Raw genomic sequence first — 22332 nt, forward strand, 5'->3', positions numbered from 1 at the left:
GTCACAATAAGATACAGTTACAGTTATGTTTAAGCTATAATGCAACAGAACTGAAGTTTTGAATATTTGTCCAAGTTTTTGATGGGGGTTGCGTTTCACAGTCTTTACTATTCTATTTTGCGTTTTTTGTAAAAAAAAAAACCATATCTGTTAGCTTTTATTCTATTTCAGCCGTGGCGTTTTCAGTTTATTTTGGACTTGTGAGATTGGTATATTTCGGGTCACTTTTTTATGTCTTTTGGTATTCATTTTGTTAAACCGGCTCTTTGAAGACCTGTTGGTGACCTTCTGCTGTTGTTTTTTTTTATTTGGTCGAGTTGTTGTCACTTTGACACATTCCCATTTCCATTCTCAATTTTAAAATTTCATAAATATATTTTTTCAATTGAATGGTAGAAATAGTACTTATTATTTATTTTATTTTACCATTTATTACTTACAAACAAAAATACAGTATTTATAGAATTGTTGACGTTCACTGATTGACCGAATGCGCGGTGCTTGTATGTGGGCTATACTAATCGTCATCTGTTTTCTTATAATTCATCAAATCTTTCGATCAAATACCCTGGAGATTTTACAAAACTCAAGATTATAGAAACTATGAATCAGTCCTACTTGTATCGACGAGACAAACACATCTGTTCCAACATATCTCTGAAAATAACTGCAAATCTAGGCGATTAATTCAACTGTGTCATTTTAAGGTAATTTATTCTTTATTGGTCGTACATAAATCCGAAATCTGTCCTTTTTTAGCCCAGTGTGGGTTTATAATTTATTCCTGCTAGTATCAATAACCCCAAACATAGTTACTGAATTAAATATAATTTTATAGGCATCTATAGTTTATGACAAATATAGTGTCATGCCTCCGATCCTCTTTGACAGTCTTAGTAATATTTAGATACATTTTATGATAGATGACAGCAGAATCAATCATATATAATACATTCCAAATGCTTTATTATTTTTCTTGATGAAGAATGATACCTGGGTTGATTTAGAGAAACAGTCGCATGCTAAACAGTTGTAAAATAGAAAATCTGTGAAAAGACGAATTAAAACTTATCAATAAAGACTCGTTTTCTGGAACATTTCGTGTCTACATCAATATATTCTATTCTTATTCACTGTTTGTTAAAATTGTAATACACTTCGTTATATCAGTTTGAAGATATTTATTACAAACACCAGGTTATCAAGCCATCTCCTTCATTTATCACAAATAAGACACATGTTTATTCCGTTCGAGTACTGTGGCAACTGCATTTAGTCGTCTTTCTAACTTCTAAGCAACTTTTGGTGAATGAAGTTAAAAAGTCTATATACGCAAGCAAAGATGAAACGATACGGCACGCTTATTCGTGCCATGAACTCGTCATACATTTCAACAGCTTCCATCATTCTAATTGAATTTGGAGAATTGGTATTGATCTTTTAAGGCAATCAAAGCGTTTGTATTATATTCAATGTAAGCGACTGTGGGTGGAGATTTTTTTTAATTTGAAATCCGGAGAAAACAAGTATGTTCAACATTTTTTTTTACTGGATTCGAAAGTCAAACAGTTTAAATAAATATATATTGAAAAAACTCTTCCAATGTCGCAAGACACAACAAGCCTGTCAGATATTTTTATTCATTTAATTTTCCATTTTGTCTCACATATTTGCGTATGACTTATAAGATTTGGCGCCCATTCTTTTATTATTTTGTTTTCAACGCGCTTCAACTGCGGCATTGATATGAATTCAAATCACGGACACTTGTCTGTGATTCTTTTTCCTCTACGACAAGTGCCTGTGCTTCAATTGTTTTGATCATGCGCCCCTGGAGACGAAGATGCGCGCAGGACGTACAATATTTAGCCCGGTATCAACTTTTTTCCATTTCATTGAATTTAATACAAAACCCAACAAAACCTTTCTAATATGTATCTTTTCGGGAGCCTTACCAGATTAGTGTTTAAAATGTCGCTGTGGATAAATCCTTATCTCATATCTTGTTTTGTAATATGACAACTAAACGCCAAATATGTTAATTCCAAAATGTTTATTACATCAAAATTGTCACACTATCAGCAATTTCTGTACAAAAGTGTTAAAGTTATTAATTTTTTTTACCATTTCAGGAGTTGGACAAACCATATTAGCTTTTTCTTTCGGAACATTGAAAATGTCAATTAAGAAAGCTTAACAAAAGTTCAACAGGGGACAATATCTGTATATCATCGGGATTTGATAATATATGCCGAAAATTCCAAATGTTTAGATATTAAGACGATGACGTAGGAGTGCCAATGAGATAACTCTCCATCCAAAACACAATTTGTAATACAAAAAACATTATAGGTTTTAAGTACGTTATTTAACACGCAGCCTTGGCTCACACCGATGAGTAAGCTGTAAATGATCTCAAACATTACTAGTGTCAAACCATTCAAACGGGTAAACCTACTGTCTAATATAGTTTAAAAACGAGAAACGAGAAACCCTTATGAATCACATCAACAAAGGACAACTACTGAACATCAGGTTCCTGACTAAGGAGAGTTGCAAACAAATTCAGCGGGTTTAAACGTTTTAATATTACACACAGAAGGACGGACTATAAAATATCAATTGAAACGGCTTAACTCAATCAAAAGATATATAAGCATAAGTGAACATATACTGAACGAATAAATTTTTATTTAAATACAAAATCTTGTTGTGTTTTAGTTTTTGCAATGACGTCAGTTTCCATTCGACTCTTATTTTGAATGCCCTTTCAATGTCATTTGAATTTTTGAAATTGTCTTTGGTGAAATTTAGTGGTTGATGCTAACATATTTTCATGATGAGGTTTTCAACAACATGAAAGTCCAGTTATCGGTTTAACTTCCTATTTTGGTATCACATGAGGTACAATATATATGTCTACCTTCTTGTTTATTTTCAAATGAATTCTCCAATCCTGACTCATGACATGTTTTATTGACTAGTCTGTCATTGAACTCAAATCGACCTTTACTCGTTTTGGGTTGATTTTTTTGTGGCTTTTGATTGATGTCCCATTGACGCTTTCCGCGAGTTTCTTTTTTAACTATATTCATTTATAAAGAAACAATACATTTTTTTATATTTATTAACAGTCCTGTCAAAAAGTAGATAAACTTGTCCATAACACACATCAGGAGTAAATCCCAATCTGTTATTGGTAAATATTAGACCTTCATCTTAAGATCTTAGTTATTTACACAACCATAAATAATGAAATCCCATGAGATATTAAAATGTCGTATTTTTCATCATTTACAATTGCCTGACCAGACAATTTAATCCAAAATGACAGAATTATAGTTTAAACGAAATAGAGTGTATTTTTTCATACATACAACCATTACTTTAACAGAGTTTATAGAAAACATCACATTTACTGCAAATTCATTTTTTAATGTTAAAGGTTTTTCATACTTCTACGAGGAGCTGTCTATATACACAGAGCAATTTGAAAGATGCGCGACATATCAGAACGGGAGCAATTCAAGGATTTAGTTTTAATTAGATTGATATTCAGACAATCTTCAGTAAACTCACATTTAACCATTTAATTTTCTATTATCTACATCTATATTTAGAGATATTAAAAGCATGTCTTATAACTCATAATGTGATCAAGCTCTTTAGTAGTTTGAATGACAGTGTATTAACTTCTAATGTCATTTTTGATTAATTCTAAAATCGGCAATGGCGAAATCCTAAATGAAAAAGAGTTAAAAAGTTAGTATTTCCATCTTGATTTTGAATGTTTACCTTACTTGATAGAGATGAAATTGATTGATAAAATCATATGAATATTTCTACATTTTGCCAATAATTTCGCTAATATATATTTATATACAGTAACAGCATGTTTAAATGTTTAAAGAATTGTGCTACGATGCACACTAAATATTGTATAACCGAACTATGTTTATTGATAGACTAACATTCATAACAACACATTAAAAAAAATCAATGAGTTAAATCCCAAAGAAATACCAATACATCGCTCACTTTAACTCCAAAACGAACAAAAAATATATATAGAATAATATATGCATTTTTAAAAACTTTATTATCATTATTTCAAAAAAAAAAACTGTATCGCGTTTTAGATGAATTCATTGTTGTTTGCATAGCGTCGAGTTGCCAATATGCTATGCATGTTCATAGCAAAAACCAACTAACATAGTCCGCAGCTGGTAAAGTCTGCCACGTAGGAATCGACTAGAATAAAATGTTTGGGACTTGAATTTCGTGAAGGATAAAGCCTTAAGGAAAGGAACAAACATCTTGCCATATAATAGCACTTAGACAGTTGTTAAAAGAATTTTTTAATGTGCAGAGAGAATGGCAATCTGCCTGCACGAAGCATTGGATTTAAAACCAACGTTAGTAAGATATTTACTACAGAACGTCCTAGGGATGAAAAGATAACATTCTAAAATTTGGGATAGGAATCATAACATGTAAAACATATTATATTACAATCACCCCCAATTTGAGTGAAAGGAAATGATGTGTGTAAATACAAACAATAAAATATAACAAAAACACATGACGACGATGATGCAAACAAATTTATACACAATCATGTAGTAACTGTAATTATTTGACGAGACTTCCCTAGAGGGACTTTATATGCTCCAATCCCCCGATAAACGACATGGTTATGATGACTATGATAAACTAATATTTATTCTTTATTTTTTTAGCCGGAGTCCGCCTTCGATTGTCCATTACAGAAATGAGAACGAGTCAGTGTGAATATCTAAGTGGAAGAGACATACCATTTTCACAACATTCCAGAAATGTAGCTCGTAAGATATTAGTTTTCACGATCTCTCATGTATTCAATTCTAATATTTTTTAAGGTAATCCCAAGTCCCAAATATGTACCCTAAAATAAAAATCTCTATGATAATGTTCTAATTTAACCAACAAAACAACATAGCACTACCTTGCATCTAGCCTTCACGAACTTATTTTCCAGACTTGTTGATTTTTAACTTAAACATACCAATAATGATCGAAACCCACCAATATCCGAATGGTAATAATAAAGTCGAACTTAATTGAATCAACAAACATATTTGTACTTACATTCCCGCTAATAAAAGTTGTTAATGTATACTAATCTGACACCTTTTGCACTCAGCTAAGAATGTTTAACAATATAATATCACCTTTGCGACAATCATTAAGATGCTCTTATTCTACAAAAGTGGTATCAAATGTCTATATCTGTCTTGTAGAATTTATTCAAGTAAATTAAAGTGGGTTTAGTGAAACTTTTGCTGTTATAGTACATACAATCTACTAGCATTTCTATTTCCAATTGCAATCGCATAAAAAACATTTGACTTCTCTATTCTTTACACTAGTATTCCAAATCCCAAACAAAAAGACTGTTAAACTTTTTTTCGTTTCAAAGAATGTCTATGTTAGATATATATCTTGTTTCGGGAAAGGTTTCTTTTTACGATGTAACGATTATAACACAATATTGACTGCTCTACGCCAATTTATGACATCTTTTCATAAAATGTCTGTTCGTTTTGCTCACAAACTGTGTCAAAACATTGGAATCTAAGCGACGGTCATAAATCTCTTCCAAGTCAAATATACGACAGTTTTTTTTCTTTTCGTTTGTTGTGTTTAAGATTAAGATTTTGCTATTTGACAAAGGACTTATGTTTTGAATTTTTCTTGGATTTCTGTATTTTTGATATTTTCCCTTTAAATTGTGTGATTGACCACATTTTTGTAACATTTGAAGGATACCTGTTGGAACCAGCTGTACTCATCACATTCCTGATCCCCCTTTTTCATGTTAGGTCGACTCCATACAAAGGCCTTCTACGAAGTAGTTCAAATAAGCTATAATTATTTTTTTATTTTACTTTCAACTGTTTATATGATGTCCAATCACTAAATAATCTGATGTTGAACGCGTTTAACCCTTCAAGCTAAGATAAAGTATACCACACTTTATATAAGTTAAATCTGCAACACATTATGTCTCATCTAGAAATTGACAATACGGGTCATCTAAAAGACCAGATTGGCGAATTGTTGAAGCAACATTTTAGCATCACCTGTATATGGGTTATATAACTCCAAACGTAAATAATACTGCAGGGCTTCCAATTGTCCATAATGATTTTATTGATTTGGTGTTAATGTTTACAAGAAAGCTATTGAACTAAGTTTTAAAAGTTAAAATTATCCATTTGAAAGTTCTTATGATGTCGCCATGAGATGAAAAAAAAAGTAAAATCACAAAAATACTGAACTCAGAGGAAAATCAATTTGGAAAGTCCATAATCACATGGCAAAATCAAAAAACAAAACGCATCAAAAACGAATGGACAAGAACTGTCATATTCCTGACTTGGTACAGGCATTTTCAAATGTAGAAAATGGTGGATTAAACCTGGTTCTATAGCGCTAACCCTCTCACTTTAATAACAGTCTCATCAAATTCCATTACATTTACATGATGCGTTAAATAAACAGTCACAATCAATAAAATAGTCAAAATATGGGAACATCAGTGGAAAGACCGTGGTACATCCATGTCAAAATTGCTTAAACACAATTCCGTCCTTTAATTTTCAGCTGTGACATAACTGAGTGAAAGAAAATTTCAAAGATTTCGTTCAGTCTCCATTCGCCGTGTGAGCTTTGAATGTCATCAGGGTTCCTATCAATGGTTTCATGAAATTTTTATATTCAGCGTAACAACATCCAGAAACTTACCAGTTGTACAAAAATTAAATGAATCTCAATATTATTAAAACTAACGATTTACGTGAGCATGTTTACTCTAATATAAAAAGAGCTTATCCGTCAAAAACCTTAAATATAAGACATTTACTATATACTAATTCATACGATACATTTATTGATGCCACACTTATATGTGTTACTTTGAAGCTTATTGGTCGAATAACCTCATCATAGATGCCAGGATTAAATTTTATATTAACGCCAGGCGCGCGTTTCGTCTACAAAAGACTCGTCAATGTTCCGCGTACTGTTGGTTGTCATTTCGATTTCAGGTTGTCGGTGATCCTCAGGTGTTTCGTCTCTCTCATTTATATGTGTATACGGTACACGAAACAATTATAACCTTCTGATATAAAACATGTAGGTTGAACATCAACTTTCCAAAAGTCAATACAACCAAAACACATACTTTAATCAAAGACAGTAATTGTGTTATATTTCAGATGATACAATATCTAAATAGTATCCTGGTATAGATGCCTCATTCTTTATGTTCTGTCTGACACATCAGTTATCCTTGGTCTAATTGTCATGCTTAAATGTCTTTACAAAGGATTAGATAATATAAAATGCGTCGATCAATAGTGTTTTGTCTAAAATTTCTTTATTACTAGCCATGTCTTAATAACATATGGCACTCACATTTTTTTTTTAATTCAACATCACTTCGATTTATAACAAATAGTCTAAAAAAATTGACACATTTTTCATTGTCAAAACTCCAAGTTTTTCAGTTGGTTATTGTTCAACAACTCATGTTCAGTATAATCGTTGTAAAATGTAGATTTATTGTTTTACATGTTTTTGTTGGTCATTACATTATGTTTAGTGCAGCGATTCCTTTTGTTGTTGCTTATTTTCCTTCAGTGCTATATACTAAGTACATGATATCTTAAATATCAAGACTTATCCTTGATAATAAAAAAAACTAGTATTTTCTCTTTCTTTAGGATTACAACTTTATTTTGTTTTTTAAATCATTAACAATCACATGATTGTCATATAGGACCATATACATGAGTTATATTTGGTTCATGTTTTCTGTTTTAGATTTAGAGCGAGCAGCATGTGCCTTTGCCTTATTGTGTATGATATCGATGGTAGTTGGATTAGTGTTGGGAGGATATGGACTTTTAGGCAAAAATTTGAAAATGTTTGTTTGGGCTTCAATTTGTTCTCTGACAGCAGGTATGTTCATTACTACTTTATTTTTCTAAGTGGATAATCAATCCAAACTCATACATTGTTTGTGACACACATACACACGCGCATTGAGTTAAGTTAGTACAGACTGAGTGTAATAGTAACTGATATATCCCATGACAACTGCTATCAATGAAAAATCAATAATTTGATTATAAGATTTTGGGATCTTGCAATATGAACGATTTCACAGTACATGATTTCTTCAAACATCAAACTTCCAGACTGCACACAAAAAATATAGATTTGCAGGTTTAATTTTGTTTGTACCAGGGAGCTAGACATCGTAAACAATAAACAACATGGAAAGTTGTATGACCAAGCGCCAAAATATAGAATTCAACAGGCAATAAAATGGAAGACAAAATTCGGGTTACTGATGAATGCAATAAGGGGCTATACCAGAAATTGGTAAACGCGGAGCAGATGAATGAACCGTTAGATAAAATATGTTCGGGTATGAATTCAGATGCAAATTCAAAAACTACAATGCATCATGACAATACCTCTTTCTAATCTTTGTAAAATAAGGAAAGTAACACTTGACGTAGGCGGTTTTCTGGATTTACCATCAGGAACGCTCAAGTCTAAACATTTGAATGCCAGGGTTGTATAAAAACGTAGAAATGCTTAGAGCTTATGACTAAAAGAAAACTTAACAGAAAAGACAAAATTCATCAAAGGTAAACCTGAATGAGTATTAACATTTTTTTCATAATGTCATTCTTTTCCAAACGGGAATTTTATAAAGCAATACTATGAACGAATGGCGAGAGCACCAAAATGATATTCAAACTAAAAAATCGTAAACAAACTGTCAAATGCGAAACTATCAAAACAAAGAAAAAAGAAAAAAAACAGTACACAAACTACAACCCAGTGCCCCATCGTATGACGTTTACATATCACAATTAATATGTTTCACTTGCACATGTTCATTTCAATACGGACTTAATTACTAGTAAGAGGAAACATAATTATAAGGAAGAACAATAGAAGAAGACACTATATTTTTTACAGTTCCCATTAGCAATTTGTTGACAGATACGATATATGTTTCTCTTATCACCGGCGTCATGTTTTGACGGTCTCGGATCTTTATATAACCAATATAACGCAACCAATCTAACTACGTTTGGGATTCATTCGATTTTCGTCGTTACCTTTATTTGCATATTTTGAAATATTTTTCTATTTGAACATCTATAAATCACTTTTGCCCAAAACAAGTCTCCACTGCTTTAATGAATACATTTTGACAAATAAATTAGAAACATCGCTGCCACTTAAAATTCTTCTTGAGTTAGTAAGATCATATAACGTACATTTCTGAATTTATTTAAATTCTTTTATTATGCTATATCCGGGTTATGAGGATCATCCTAGTTTTTCAGAAAGTGTACTAAGTAAATGTTCTATACGATTTTACCAAATGTAACCAAAACTATTTGAAAGGTAAACTAACAAAAATCCGACCTCCATGAAAAATTCAAAACTGAAATTCCGTTATCAAATGGCATTATCAAAAGTTCAAACACATCACACGAATGGAAAACAACTTCCACATTACTGAGTTGGTTCCAGCATTTACTTATGCAGAAGAAGGTCGATTAAACCGTGTTTTATATCTATAATACGCTTGCTTATACACTTTGTAAATTCTTTGTGGTTGGTTGTCTCATTGACTCGTGTTGTACAACTAATTGCATATAATGATTCACAGTTTTTAATTGAATTCGAAGATTTCGAGTAGAACACTAATACGACTTGTTTTCAGACATTTATTTAAAAATTGAATCCTTCTTTTTGTAACTTTATTGGGGTGTAAAAGCGTTGACCGAAGTAAATTTTGTATGAAGCGCTTCCTTTTAAAAATGTACGCACGGTCAACGCTTTTACAACCCTACGAAGTTACAAAAAGAAGCATTCAATACTTATAATTACATTTTTTTAGCTATGATTATGAAAACACGAATTTTATATTGTTTTTAATTTAATTCACCTGTGCACTTTATTGTGGGACCACATGTTAACATGTATGATATGTTTTATTGAGTGATGCAATTGCTGAAGAAAAAAAACGTGCTGTGCAATTAACTAATCAGAATAAAGTATTATAATGAAACAAACATCTTATGTAATTATTGTCTCTTAATAAGTAAAAAAATTAAAAACTATGACCCTTTCAAATATTTTTTTTTTGGTAAAAGTCAACAAGTATGAATTTGTAGCGGGCGAAGTAAAAAAAACCCTGCTAAAACAAATGTCAATCATGTTTTGAATGGCTTAACATTGGAATGTACGAAACAATAATAAAATAAGTATATAATAAATGTCATAAAGAATACAAAATCACAAATACAAAAACAATTACTAATGATGTTCTAGATATTATTGCTACGAAGCATTGATTCTACAATTTGTTTACATGACGGACTGCAAACGGAATTTTTTTCACAATCCAAGATATAGTTGTTTTTACATATATTATTTCTTTATATTACAGGTATGTTGTTGACCCTATCAATCGCCTTATTTCACGGAAAATCTCATATACTACGCAAATCAGAGCTTTTGAGTGGTTATCTAATACCATTTCAAAAAATCATCAATGAATCCAGAACTTATAGTTTTGGTTGGTCATTTGTATTAGCATGGATTTGTGTGTTTCTGTGTTTTACGTCATCATTTGTGTGGCTTTATAAGGCACAGGATCCGCAAAATGCTCGCAAACCAGGAACACAGTACTATGTAAAACATCGAACTCACCAAGGCATCGAATATATGTCGTATATACAAGACAATGAAGATTTGTAGCAGAACATTTTATTTTTTAATCTTGTCTTCTTTTTGCACGGTTTCATTGTTTTATATCACAGACTTTTTACTCACATAAAAAAACAATAAATTTATTTACTTATTAAAATGTTTTATTCTAAATCGATTTATACATATCTGATGCAAACACACAAAGTTATACTCAAATTATGTCAAATTTTATACTTAATATAAGAATAGTAAAGGGATTTGTTGTGAATCTCAATAAGACACACTAGAAGTTACTAATACGTTCTCTCTCTCTCTGCGCGTAATTATCAAAAACAGTGTTAGAGTTGTTATTTTTCTTTAATACATTCTGTCGTATATATGTTGTGTACAATATATTTTGTTAAAATTATAATGTATACCGTGTTTTTGTATAAGTTATAAGTTTTTTGTCACATATTTTCTTGTACTAGGTCATACAGGTTAGTCTTCTAAAAACCATTAAACTTCTGTTTTATGTTTTAAATTCCAATTTATATTCTTCAACCTTACATTTGGTGCTATTATCTTTTTCCTAAAACTGGAAATTACTATATCTAAATGGTTAACATTCTAATTTAAGTTTTCTCCTTATACCATATTAATATCTATAAACAGTCTTTTTTTCAATGCTCTTCAACTTTGTTCTAGTTTGGTTTTATAAATATTTTGGTATGAGCGTCACTGATGAGTCTTATGTAGACAAAACGCGCGTCTGGTGTACTAAATTATAATCCTGGTACCTTTGATAACTAATTTCGTGGTCTTATAATGTTTCTATATACATGCTCAGTATTAGTCGGTAGCATGTAGACAAATATGACAGACATATATGAAACAAAAGACTGAATGCTTGCATCAACTATTTGTGTAAAGCACTTCATAAATCACTGATAACTTGTACACAAAAATTGGTACAAATTATAATTTGTACAACATTACAACTTCTACACAACATCTTTATATATACTAGTCAACAAAAGAAATGATACACGACTTTGAAATAAAATTTATCAAAAAGTATAAAACCAAATGAGATAAACTATTTTAAAAAGCTTCAATTTGCAATGTATGCACATGTGATAAGGAAAATCGAAACTTGTCGGAAAGTATCTAAATTCCATGTAAACGATCATAGGGTGCAATTAGTTTTGCGGAAAGTTGAATGAAAAATCGATACATAATTTTCTAAGTACTAAATAAAATTTCAAAATTGTTTTAAATCTCAAAAAATGCATTTTTTTAAAATTTTCGTCTCAAATCAATGCTTAAGATGTGAAAACAACACACAGTAAATTTGGAATCTTTTGAATTAGTTTTAAGATTGCTACCGCTTTTTGAATATCACTTTACACATACTGGCTATGGTAAATCAGTTGATAATGTATACATTTTAACGATTTCTCGTGGGGCCGAACTTTGCTTAACAAATAAACGAAGAAACTGTATGATTTTTAAAACCAAATTGATGGCAAACATTGTCTTTACCTTTAAATGAGAGTTTGGCATCATTAGTTGGAAATTCTGTTTTTAAAATTGTCGTTTTATGTAAATTTAAAAAAAACAATCGCAAAAAAAAACGTCATGAAAGCAAAAAAAACCCTTTTTTTTTTAAACGGATTAATATTTCCATGACGATTAAGTATTACAACCTTCAATTTGGTCCAATGAACAGAAAACTTTATCTTTAATTTGAAAAAAAGTCTTGTATCGTTTCCCTTGTTGACTAGTATATATTCAACTCTAATTACGACAACTTAACGCTTTCCTAACTATTATTCTTTTCGATTGTTTATGAAATGGGACATAACTAAGACTAAGTCAACACACATTTGAACGTTGCCTCACAATCATGCAAACCATTATTAGAACATAAAATATGAAACAGTTTAATCAATACGTTTAATGCCATTTTGAGCAAGATGCACAGCATCTATCTTTGTATCCACGATAGGCACATCGTCGTCTAGAAGCCATTCTTCCGCAAAAGGACCGTTTGTCGATACATGTTGCGTCATCTGTGTAAATAAAAAATCAACATATTTACTACTTAAAAAATTATGTTGTTTGTTTATCAGGCAGATCATTACGAAAGGTTTAATTGAGATAAGCAAGATTGAGTTTAGATCTTAAAGTATGAATACAAAAATATGGGATCAAACTTCAGAATGAATGCAACCCGACTTATCTCCCTTTTTTGAGTTTTTACGGACCAAGTACAGTTAATTTGTATATATTTGTGTTTTGTAATGGCTTTACTTTGTTTTAGTGTTTGTGTTTGTTTCATGTTTCATTTGTTTCTTTTCTTGATACAAAAGTGCACGGTGTTCAATAAATAAATAACAGAAAAAAGACTTGATATGGGATATCCATCAATGAAACAAAATTGACACTAAATACAAAGTCAATATATAAAACGAAAAATTAAATGAGATTTGTTTTTAAATATGAAACACCAATTAATTTCTTCAATACTTTACGACACTATGCTGGTGTTGTTGTATGTGTAGTCATGTCCAAAATCTGTTAATTTTTCAATAGTCGTGACCTTTTTGTGTATTTAGGAATTTACGTCTGTGATTTTATAATGATTGTAGGTTTTTCTTCTTTTCAATGGCTGTACACTAATCCATAATAACTAGGATTATGGAATTAAACAAATAGGGCCTCGTTTCATGTTATCACTTAAACATAAATAATGCCATGACCCTAGTCGATTGCTTTCTAGAAGCCATCATTAAGAAAGTTACGGGTGTTTTGCTGGTTTATTCATAAGTCAACAAACGATGTACAACAGTCAACACAATAACCTGACCTGACTTTACTTCAACATAGGGTTATACTACGGACCATGTAAGCAGAATATGGTATACTTTTTCCTGCATTTAGTAGACTATATAATTTAATTTATGACAAATAAAGTGTGATATGGTCTTTGTGCGTACAGCTAAGACTTGTATAATTATAGATTATCGTTGATTCTCTCATCGAGATTGATTTTCTCGCTTGAGCTGGTACAGCGAAAGTAAGAAAAGCAATCGAGTTGAGATGATCAATGATAATCTGTTTATCGCTATTTTACCTATGACGACGTCGTCAATTTCAATGTCATTTTCGCTAGCAACACCACGTGGCACCTTAGTTTTTAGCGATAATTTTTCCATATCAAGCGAGAAGCATGATATGAAAATTATCACATAAAAAGACCAAAGGAAAAATGCACAAAATAGCGATAATACACTTTTACGCGTGAGAATATGTTAAAAAATTCGAAAAGTAAAAAATGTTGAGGGTTATTACCAAACAAAATGATTACACAGATTTATAAAAGAAGGATGAATGAAATCGACACATTATAAGTTTTACTGTCAACATCACGTTGTTTACCAGTATAATCATCTAAACTGCAATTATACTGATTTTGTATTATTTCTGATCGTGACAATGTGACTGAAAAGTAAAATCAAAAAAATACTGAACTCCGAGGCAAATTCCCCTGATTCCCTAATCAAAAGTTGAAATACATCAAACGAATGGATAACAACTGTCATATTCCTGACTTGGTACAGGCATTTTCTTATGTTGACTGATTGTGATTTTGCAAGGTGGATTAATCATTCATATCAGGAGACCATGACGTTACACCCAGTCTCCAACCTTTTAGACTTCATGCATTCAATCAGATTTGTTTGTATCGTTTATTTGTCTTTGCTGAAACGATTGACGAAATTTGAACATCTGTAAACTACTTTTCCGCTAAAAAGACAAACTTTTACAAGAGCAAATTGTAGCCCGTGTGTTTTTCAATTGCCTGATTAAGGAAACTAAAATATATAGACAAAGTTTATCATTTTAATCTTTCAAATAAAAAAAGGAGACTACTTAGTGGATGCATAATACGATCAGGAATGATAACATTCTAATATATTTTCTTTTGTAGAGAATCTTAGCTTCATATAAACGAGTTATAGGTCTGAAAAATGGGAACACCATAAAAGACAAAAATACGCAATAGCTAATCGGTGATCAGACTTTGGCCAAACCGCATCTTCCTAACGGTTATTTCAACTGGTTTTTATAACTTCATAATTTGTTTTTATAATATACAGATATTATTCAGTTTTCTTTATGATAATATATCTTAATCTTATAAAAAGTACCTAATGGACATGCTTCCAATTTGCAAGCCTGAATACTTGATGGTGGATCACCAAGGCACAAAAAGTCGTCATTGGTATTTTCTGGTTCACCGCAAATTACAGGTCGTCTTTGCACACCTTTATCACAGGTTGTAGAACACTGAAATTATACTTAAACTTAGTAATGATAAAAACTGTATGATAGTAGCAGATAAATAAGACCTACCAAATAATAGAATACAGAAATTGAAAAGATACATTATCTGTGAAAAGTGAAAACGCTTAAAATAGCATTTCACAATATGTTTATATTTTAATTGTTAACATAATTATAGTAAAATAATTGTATCCTATTGTTACATTATTTTACGGCAAGTTTTTAAGTTGTTCTAAATAATTAAAATGGAGAATATTAGTGGTTTTATTAATATATTTTCCTACTTTTTGTTATGTACCTAGAAAACAGTACGTTACCTTATTCCCCTTCCCATTTTTATTTACCGTTTTCGTCTCATGTATTACTTAAAGTGTGTGTTGATGCTGCTGATTCATATGGCTTGCTTTTTATCATGATTTTTAATGCTCCCTTAAAAATGAATGTTTTTTTACGGGAACATAACCATATTTAGGTACTACCAACACCGAAAATAGAAGAAAAGAACCCAAAACAAGAATGTATCCCCAGTACACGAATGCCCCACTCGCACTACCATTTTCCATGTTTAGTGGACCGTGAAATTGGGGTAAAAACTCTAATTTGGCATAAAAATTAGAAAGGTCATATCATAGGGAACATGTGTACCAAGTTTGAAGTCGATTGGACTTCAACTTCATCAAAAACTACCTTGACCAAAAACTTTAACCTGAAGCGGGACAGACGGACGGACGAACAAACGAACGGACAAACAGACGAACGGACGAACAGACGAACGGATGCACAGACCAGAAAACATAATGCCCCCCCTACTATCGTAGGTGGGGCATAAAAAAACAAAAAAAAACCCACACCTTTAGAACAGTCAAAATCGGTCTAGGTCAAATGACAACATGTAAATGTTGCCGCGACAAAAACACTCGCTACAAGTTCAGTTGTGGATTTAAATATCGCATTCCACTCATACTTGTTCGACAAAATTAAATCCATTTAAAATGTACAAAAGCACCAATTCAAACCAATTATCAGGTAAACGCAAATCAACATGATATTTTGAAAATACGATAAAAGGTCAGTCCAGTAAAAAGTATTTCATCTAGGCAATACACTGCATAGCAACCAAAAATATGAACAAATTATATAACATTATCCGAAAAAAATAGACACGAGCGCTAACTCGCATCGTAGAGGTACAAAACTATACAAACATGTATTTTTTATAGTAAACAGGGAAAATATGCAAAGAAATCCTCCTGTATTAAGGTTCGCCACGGTTCCATTCATGTAAAGTAGAATATTATTGAAGCTGGCAGTTAGTGGGAAATATATCTGATATCCTCATACTGAATACCCTCTAATTGAATTTCCAGATCCTCTGTGACTTTTATTCAAGATCTCTTTGGTGAATTAAACATTATGACAAAAACTCTGTCAATCATTTTTTTCACTATCATCTAATTTGAAACGAATGTGAAACATAACACAGCTCTTTATAATAGTAATTACTCTTTATTAAACAACTTTTACACGTTCCGTCACTGTGGTTGACTTGATTATGTTTTAATTCTTAACGTTAGGCGGATATAAAATTGAAAAAGGAGACAGATAAATAACCAATCATATTCAATTTTGAAACTTTGCAATACAAAGGTTAAACGATAATTTGATTCGTTATTTTTTTCTGAATTATTTGTTGATGCAGTTTAGATTTTCAAAAATTCATGTAGGCAGATAACAGATGATCATATTAATATTGAATTAAGTTTAATTTCTAATCAGTTCAGTACTGATTGCATGAATTTAATACCTTGGACCAGTTGCCTGCTATCCATTCCTGATCACATTCACGTCTGTTGCATTCTTTAGATACAAACGGCATCTGAATGTCAGCGCAAAATTCAAAATGGACAAACTGAGTTGATCCATCTTCTTTTACCATATCACAATAATGCATCTGGTATGTAAGTCCATCATCTCCACACACGGCGGTACAATTGGTCCAGTATGGAGAAGCAGTCCATTTATATTTTATACAAGGAATTCTATTACACGCTTGAATTTCACTAAGTGATACTAAATCCGCACACATATGTATAGAAACATCATTTATAGTTCCATTTGGCATTACTTCGTGACAAAATGACTTTTGAGTCTGTATTCCCATATCACCACAGGTTGCCGTGCATTCTTCCCATTTCTCACTGTACTTTAAACGGAAAATACTGTATTTACATGGTGGGCCACTGCAGTCTTTCTTATATACAGGTCTTTGTAAATCATCACACATGTATATCTTCTCCGTCTCTGATGTGCCATTTGAGTACATTCTCTTACAATGGTAATCTCTAGTCTGATAGCCAGTATTGCCACAAGGGACAGAACATTCACTCCATTCCTCATAATGCCATTCAAACCATTCAAACACACACTTATCTTGTTTACATGGTTTTGTACTATTTTCTGGTCGAATCATGTTGTTACACATTTTCAGGCTGACAATGTCTGAAAAGCCACGAGAATCAATTTGTTCACAGAAAAATACTGGGAACTGTATTCCACTTCCACCACAAGTTGCTGAACATTCTGTATATTCGTTGTTAAATCCCCATTGGTACCATTGCTGATAACATGGTTCTAATCTACAAGCCCTGGTTATATTAGGCTTTAAATTCACGCCACACAAGGATGCATTAGCTACTTCTCTTTCTTCGCCCATAACATATGAACAATTGAAAATTTCAAACTGCCATCCTTCGAATCCACATGTTATCGGACATGCTGTCCACTGGTCTGTAGATTCCCACTCATAAAAACCGCATTGTTTTTTATTGCAAGGCTGTGTGTAATTTGGAGATGATGTATTGTCGCAGTAAGATACATCCACTTGTATGAAAGCACCTGCAGGTGTTTTGTTTTCACATGTGTATTCTTGTGTCTGTATGCCTCCTCCACAAGAAACAGAGCATTGTGTCCAGGTAAGCTGCATTGCCCAGACATATCTGAAAATACATCCATGACTAAGATGAAATATCTAAATCTCTACATTTACTTATAAAAGAAGACTTTCAACCCTTCAAAAACGTTCGTTTCTCCATTGAAAAGTCTAATGAAACGTTCACTGTATACTGTAATATTTTTTATGTCCGAATATCTTTAGCAAATAAAAGAAATTAAGACCTTGCAACTATTAACTAATTTCTAAGTCAAGCGTAGCACTTCTAGAACGATTATATCAGTCAAACAGAACTGAGATACGCAAAAGCAATAGACTGGACCTGATAATTGGGTACAAGTAAAGAGAGATGGTCATAATATCAAACACAAAAAATGTGATTCAGACAAACCAAATTATAGAGTGATATTCTCATTATTGCCTATATTTCTATTGAGAGAAATCTTTCATTACATGTGTAATCTGCACTTCCGCATACTTCAGCCTATCAAAATGCTGAGATCCTTTTGATTTAGGAATAATTTTGAATCAACGTTGACAAGATTTAATAAATAAGGTGAGTTACACGAACTTTATTGCATGTAGTGTGCTTAACTGAATAAATACGTTGGCTCATTGAGCCTCGACCTTCCCTTTTCTACTTTTATATTTTTTTGTTTATTATCCTCACTATTATTGAATTACAATAAAGTACATATCATGTACCAATTGACAAAACCATTGTCGACAGAAAAGGATCTAGGGACTGTAATTAGTATTCTGTTAATACTATTTAAGCTATCCAATTGTAATACTAACTATTGTACGAATAATCTACCAGAAGACAAAAATTCCAAATTACTTAAAAAAAACAGAAAATGTAACTCTTTTCTGGTTAATTAAAAATCGATTTGTTTACTTCTGTTGAACGTTTTTTACCTTCAGGTACAGAAAATATTCAATAAAATTGAAACGGAAATGGGGATTGTGTCAAAGCGACAACAACCCGACCATAGAGCAGACAACAGCCGAAGGCCACCAATGGGTACAATCGGTTCAAGGATTTTTCATGTAATTATAATTACTAGGCGAGTGATAACTTGGAGGACTACGAGGAGTGCATCAATCAAGCATTTATAAATACCCTCAAAAGATGAGTAAAATAGAATGCAATAGCTGTAAAAAAAATGTTCCTATAAATATGAAATAAATTAAACGTTCAGAATTTCCTTTTTGGCAATATTTTCATTTTTAGAATGTTCCTAATCAACTTGTAAATACTACACTTCCCTGAAATCTACTTGTAAATCAACTCAATGTCCGACAAAATTGAACTTGTAGCTTTTACTTTTCTGAGTAACAATCAATCTAATTCAATTGCATAGTATATCACATTATATTCTCTTTTCGAGAGCGTGTGTCTATCAAGGGTCTTTCTTGACAGAACGCAATTATTGGTACATTTACTGCTTATACAATGTCAATCTAGCCTAAACTGATATGGTCAATTCAATATTTTAAAACTACCATCACACATTAGTTTATCACTATCTGTCAAACGACCTTAGACTTATCAGGGTTTTGTTTATTTTTTAACGCTTTATACCGTTACCGTTGCGCTCATTACGGGCATTGTTTCTAAAGCATTGTTTCTTACTTAAACTCCAATAATAATTGTTTATTCTTAAATGTGTAAATAACTGCTACAGATTAAAGCTGTATAGATGTCATCGTTTTGGTTTCCTTCTATAAAAATAGGTTGTAGTTACATTTTAACCCATACTTTTACTAACAATTATTTTGATTAAAGAATTTTGAAGCTTCTTAAAGAGGGGTGAAAGATACCAGAGGGACAGTCAAACTCAAAGATCGAAAATAAACTGACAAAGCCGTGGCTTACAAAGAAAAAGACAAACAGACAAATAATAGTACACAAGACACAACATAGAAAACTAAGACTACGCAACACGAACCCCAGCAACACCTTGGGTTGATTTCAGGTGTTCCGGAAGGGTCAGAAGATCATGCTTCATATGTGGCACCCGTCGTGTTGCTCATGTTATTACACATATCGACACTTACCTATTTAACAATATCAAACCAATGAAAGCTTCAAATTTAATCATACATTTTGTTGTATCGAATTTTTTACAAACAAAACAATTTATGAAATAATTTTATTTGTTTTGATACCAAATACGGATATATCCAGGAAAATTTAATTAAAAAGAAACTAAACATGATTTATCTATCCCTAACGTATAATTAACTCACGTCTCTGCATCGCAAGGTTTTCTTTCACATTTGACTGGTTCATCAGTTTTGCTGCCAACATATAAGCAACGGTTGTCTATTACGGATTCTTTCGTGTCCTTGTCTATGCACTTGTTTATGATATGCTGAGATCCTAAAATAGTTGATATTAAACTACAAAATTACGTGTTGGTGTATTGAATATTTTAAGGTTAAAACTTTCCACAAATGTAGAAACATTTGCTGGATTTGCTTATAACAATATGTTCTCATTCATCAAGATGCACAATCCTTCATTTCAACACTTCAATATGCTCCACCAGACCAATTCTAAATAATTAACAACAACTTCCCAACCAAATCAATGCCGGGCTTAAAAGTCATTGTGAAACTCCCTTTTCTAGATTTGACGTGAATCAGATGGTGATAGTTAAAAAATTCAAAGATTGTTTACAGTACATGAAGTTTAAGGCTATATCATCTTGCAACAGTATTTAAACATTTGACTTTTGAACACTTTACATGAGTATTTCTAATTCCAAACTAAAAGACAAATTGAAAGAGTTGGTCCTGATTTGTTTCAAAAGAATGACCTACGTAGATACAATAATTATGTAATACGGAGGTTTAAATAATAATTTGCAAACAAAACATCTTTTTGATTGAAACAACAAATTCTCTGAAACTGGCATTGTCAAGATGTTTGATCTCTCGATAGACAACATTTTTATTACGTTTGAAGAATGTGCTTTTCAATAATAAAATCGGCATACAAATGGGAACCAACTGGGTCCCTCAGTTTGTTGACTTTTTTTTTTATTCACATTAGTCTGATTTCATACATAAACAAGAATGTGTCCATAGTACACGGATGCCCCACTCGCAATATCATTTTCTGTGTTCAGTGGACCGTGAAAATTGGGGTCAGAACTTTAATTTGGAATTAAAATTAGAAAAATCATGTCATAGGGAACATGTGTACTAAGTTTCAATTTGATGTAACTTTAACTTCATCAAAAACTACCTTGACCAAAAACTTTAACCTGAACTTCGCACTATCATTTTCTATGTTCAGTGGACCGTGAAATTGGGATCAAAACTATAATTTGGCATTAAAATTAGAAAGATCATATCATGAGGAACATGTGTACTAAGTTTCAAATTGATTGGACTTCAACTTCTTCAAAAACTACCTTGACCAAAAACTTTAACCTGAAGCGAACGGACGCACAGACGGACGAACGAACGGAGGCACAGACCAGAAAGCATAATGCCCCTCTACTATCGAAGGTGGGGCATAAAATGAAGTTAGCAGCATCCGTTAACTTTACTTTCGCTATATAAATGTTCTCTCACATTGGTGTCGATGTTGAACGCTTCTATCTAATCTAACTTGAGATAATGGATACAAAATATACAGTTAAGTCTGCCTAAATATTCATGTACATGCAGAAATTGACAATGAGATCATACAATACTTTACGATAAAAGATATGATTTCAGCTTCCAAGGTTTTCCTTTTTTTTCCCTATGTAGCAACATTCTTGTAGGGCCTGTATTTGGAGTATGTATCTCCAGGTTAAAACGTTATTAAGGGCTTGTATTTCCTATCGTGATTACCTTGTTAGAGGGTTAATACTCACAAATTAAACCTTAACTGATTTTTGGACTTACCATCTCCACACGTTACAGAACAATCTGTCCAATGATCATACACCCATTCATATTTGCTCTTTTCAAAAGTAAAATCGTCTTTTTTAACAACATACTCATAATTTACACTTGCTTTTTGGTACTTGTTTTGTGGCATCATCTAAAATATAAAAATAAACAACGCAATGAAACCTGCTATTAACCATCCCTTTGTAATAATTTGGTTGAGATTATTTCCTTAGATGAAAGCCTACAAATAAACTCATCAAAGATACACAAGAATTGAAAATTTGCATTTGCAAGCTGTATGAAAACACATGCCGTCAGATTTTTTTGTTAATTTGTTTCCAAATGTTTAAATTCTAGTATTGTTGTAT

The 22332-nt window shown here is 31.8% G+C and overlaps 2 protein-coding genes across 3 annotated transcripts in view; one reads left to right on the forward strand and one right to left on the reverse strand.

The window, feature by feature from the left end:
• Nucleotides 1-10905, forward strand: part of LOC134725893 (uncharacterized) — a 49764-nt gene extending 38859 nt beyond the window's left edge. For both annotated transcript variants that reach the window (XM_063590161.1, XM_063590160.1), the window contains 3 exons: nt 4740-4844; nt 7867-8004; nt 10526-10905. In XM_063590161.1, coding sequence (XP_063446231.1) covers nt 4740-4844; nt 7867-8004; nt 10526-10836 — 554 coding nt within the window. In that variant the 3' untranslated portion in view covers nt 10837-10905. The remainder of the gene's footprint in view (nt 1-4739; nt 4845-7866; nt 8005-10525) is intronic.
• Nucleotides 10906-12615: 1710 nt separating this feature from the next.
• The window catches only part of LOC134725894 (A disintegrin and metalloproteinase with thrombospondin motifs 3-like), a 38223-nt gene continuing 28506 nt past the window's right edge, over nt 12616-22332 (reverse strand). The window contains exons 19-23 of the mRNA XM_063590162.1: nt 21977-22115; nt 20324-20456; nt 16925-18116; nt 14985-15123; nt 12616-12842 (exon numbers count right to left, since the gene is read on the reverse strand). Coding sequence (XP_063446232.1) covers nt 12727-12842; nt 14985-15123; nt 16925-18116; nt 20324-20456; nt 21977-22115 — 1719 coding nt within the window. The 3' untranslated portion in view covers nt 12616-12726. The remainder of the gene's footprint in view (nt 12843-14984; nt 15124-16924; nt 18117-20323; nt 20457-21976; nt 22116-22332) is intronic.

Source organism: Mytilus trossulus, chromosome 7 (assembly GCF_036588685.1).
Source record: "Mytilus trossulus isolate FHL-02 chromosome 7, PNRI_Mtr1.1.1.hap1, whole genome shotgun sequence".
Classification (NCBI taxonomy): Eukaryota; Metazoa; Mollusca; class Bivalvia; order Mytilida; family Mytilidae; genus Mytilus; species Mytilus trossulus.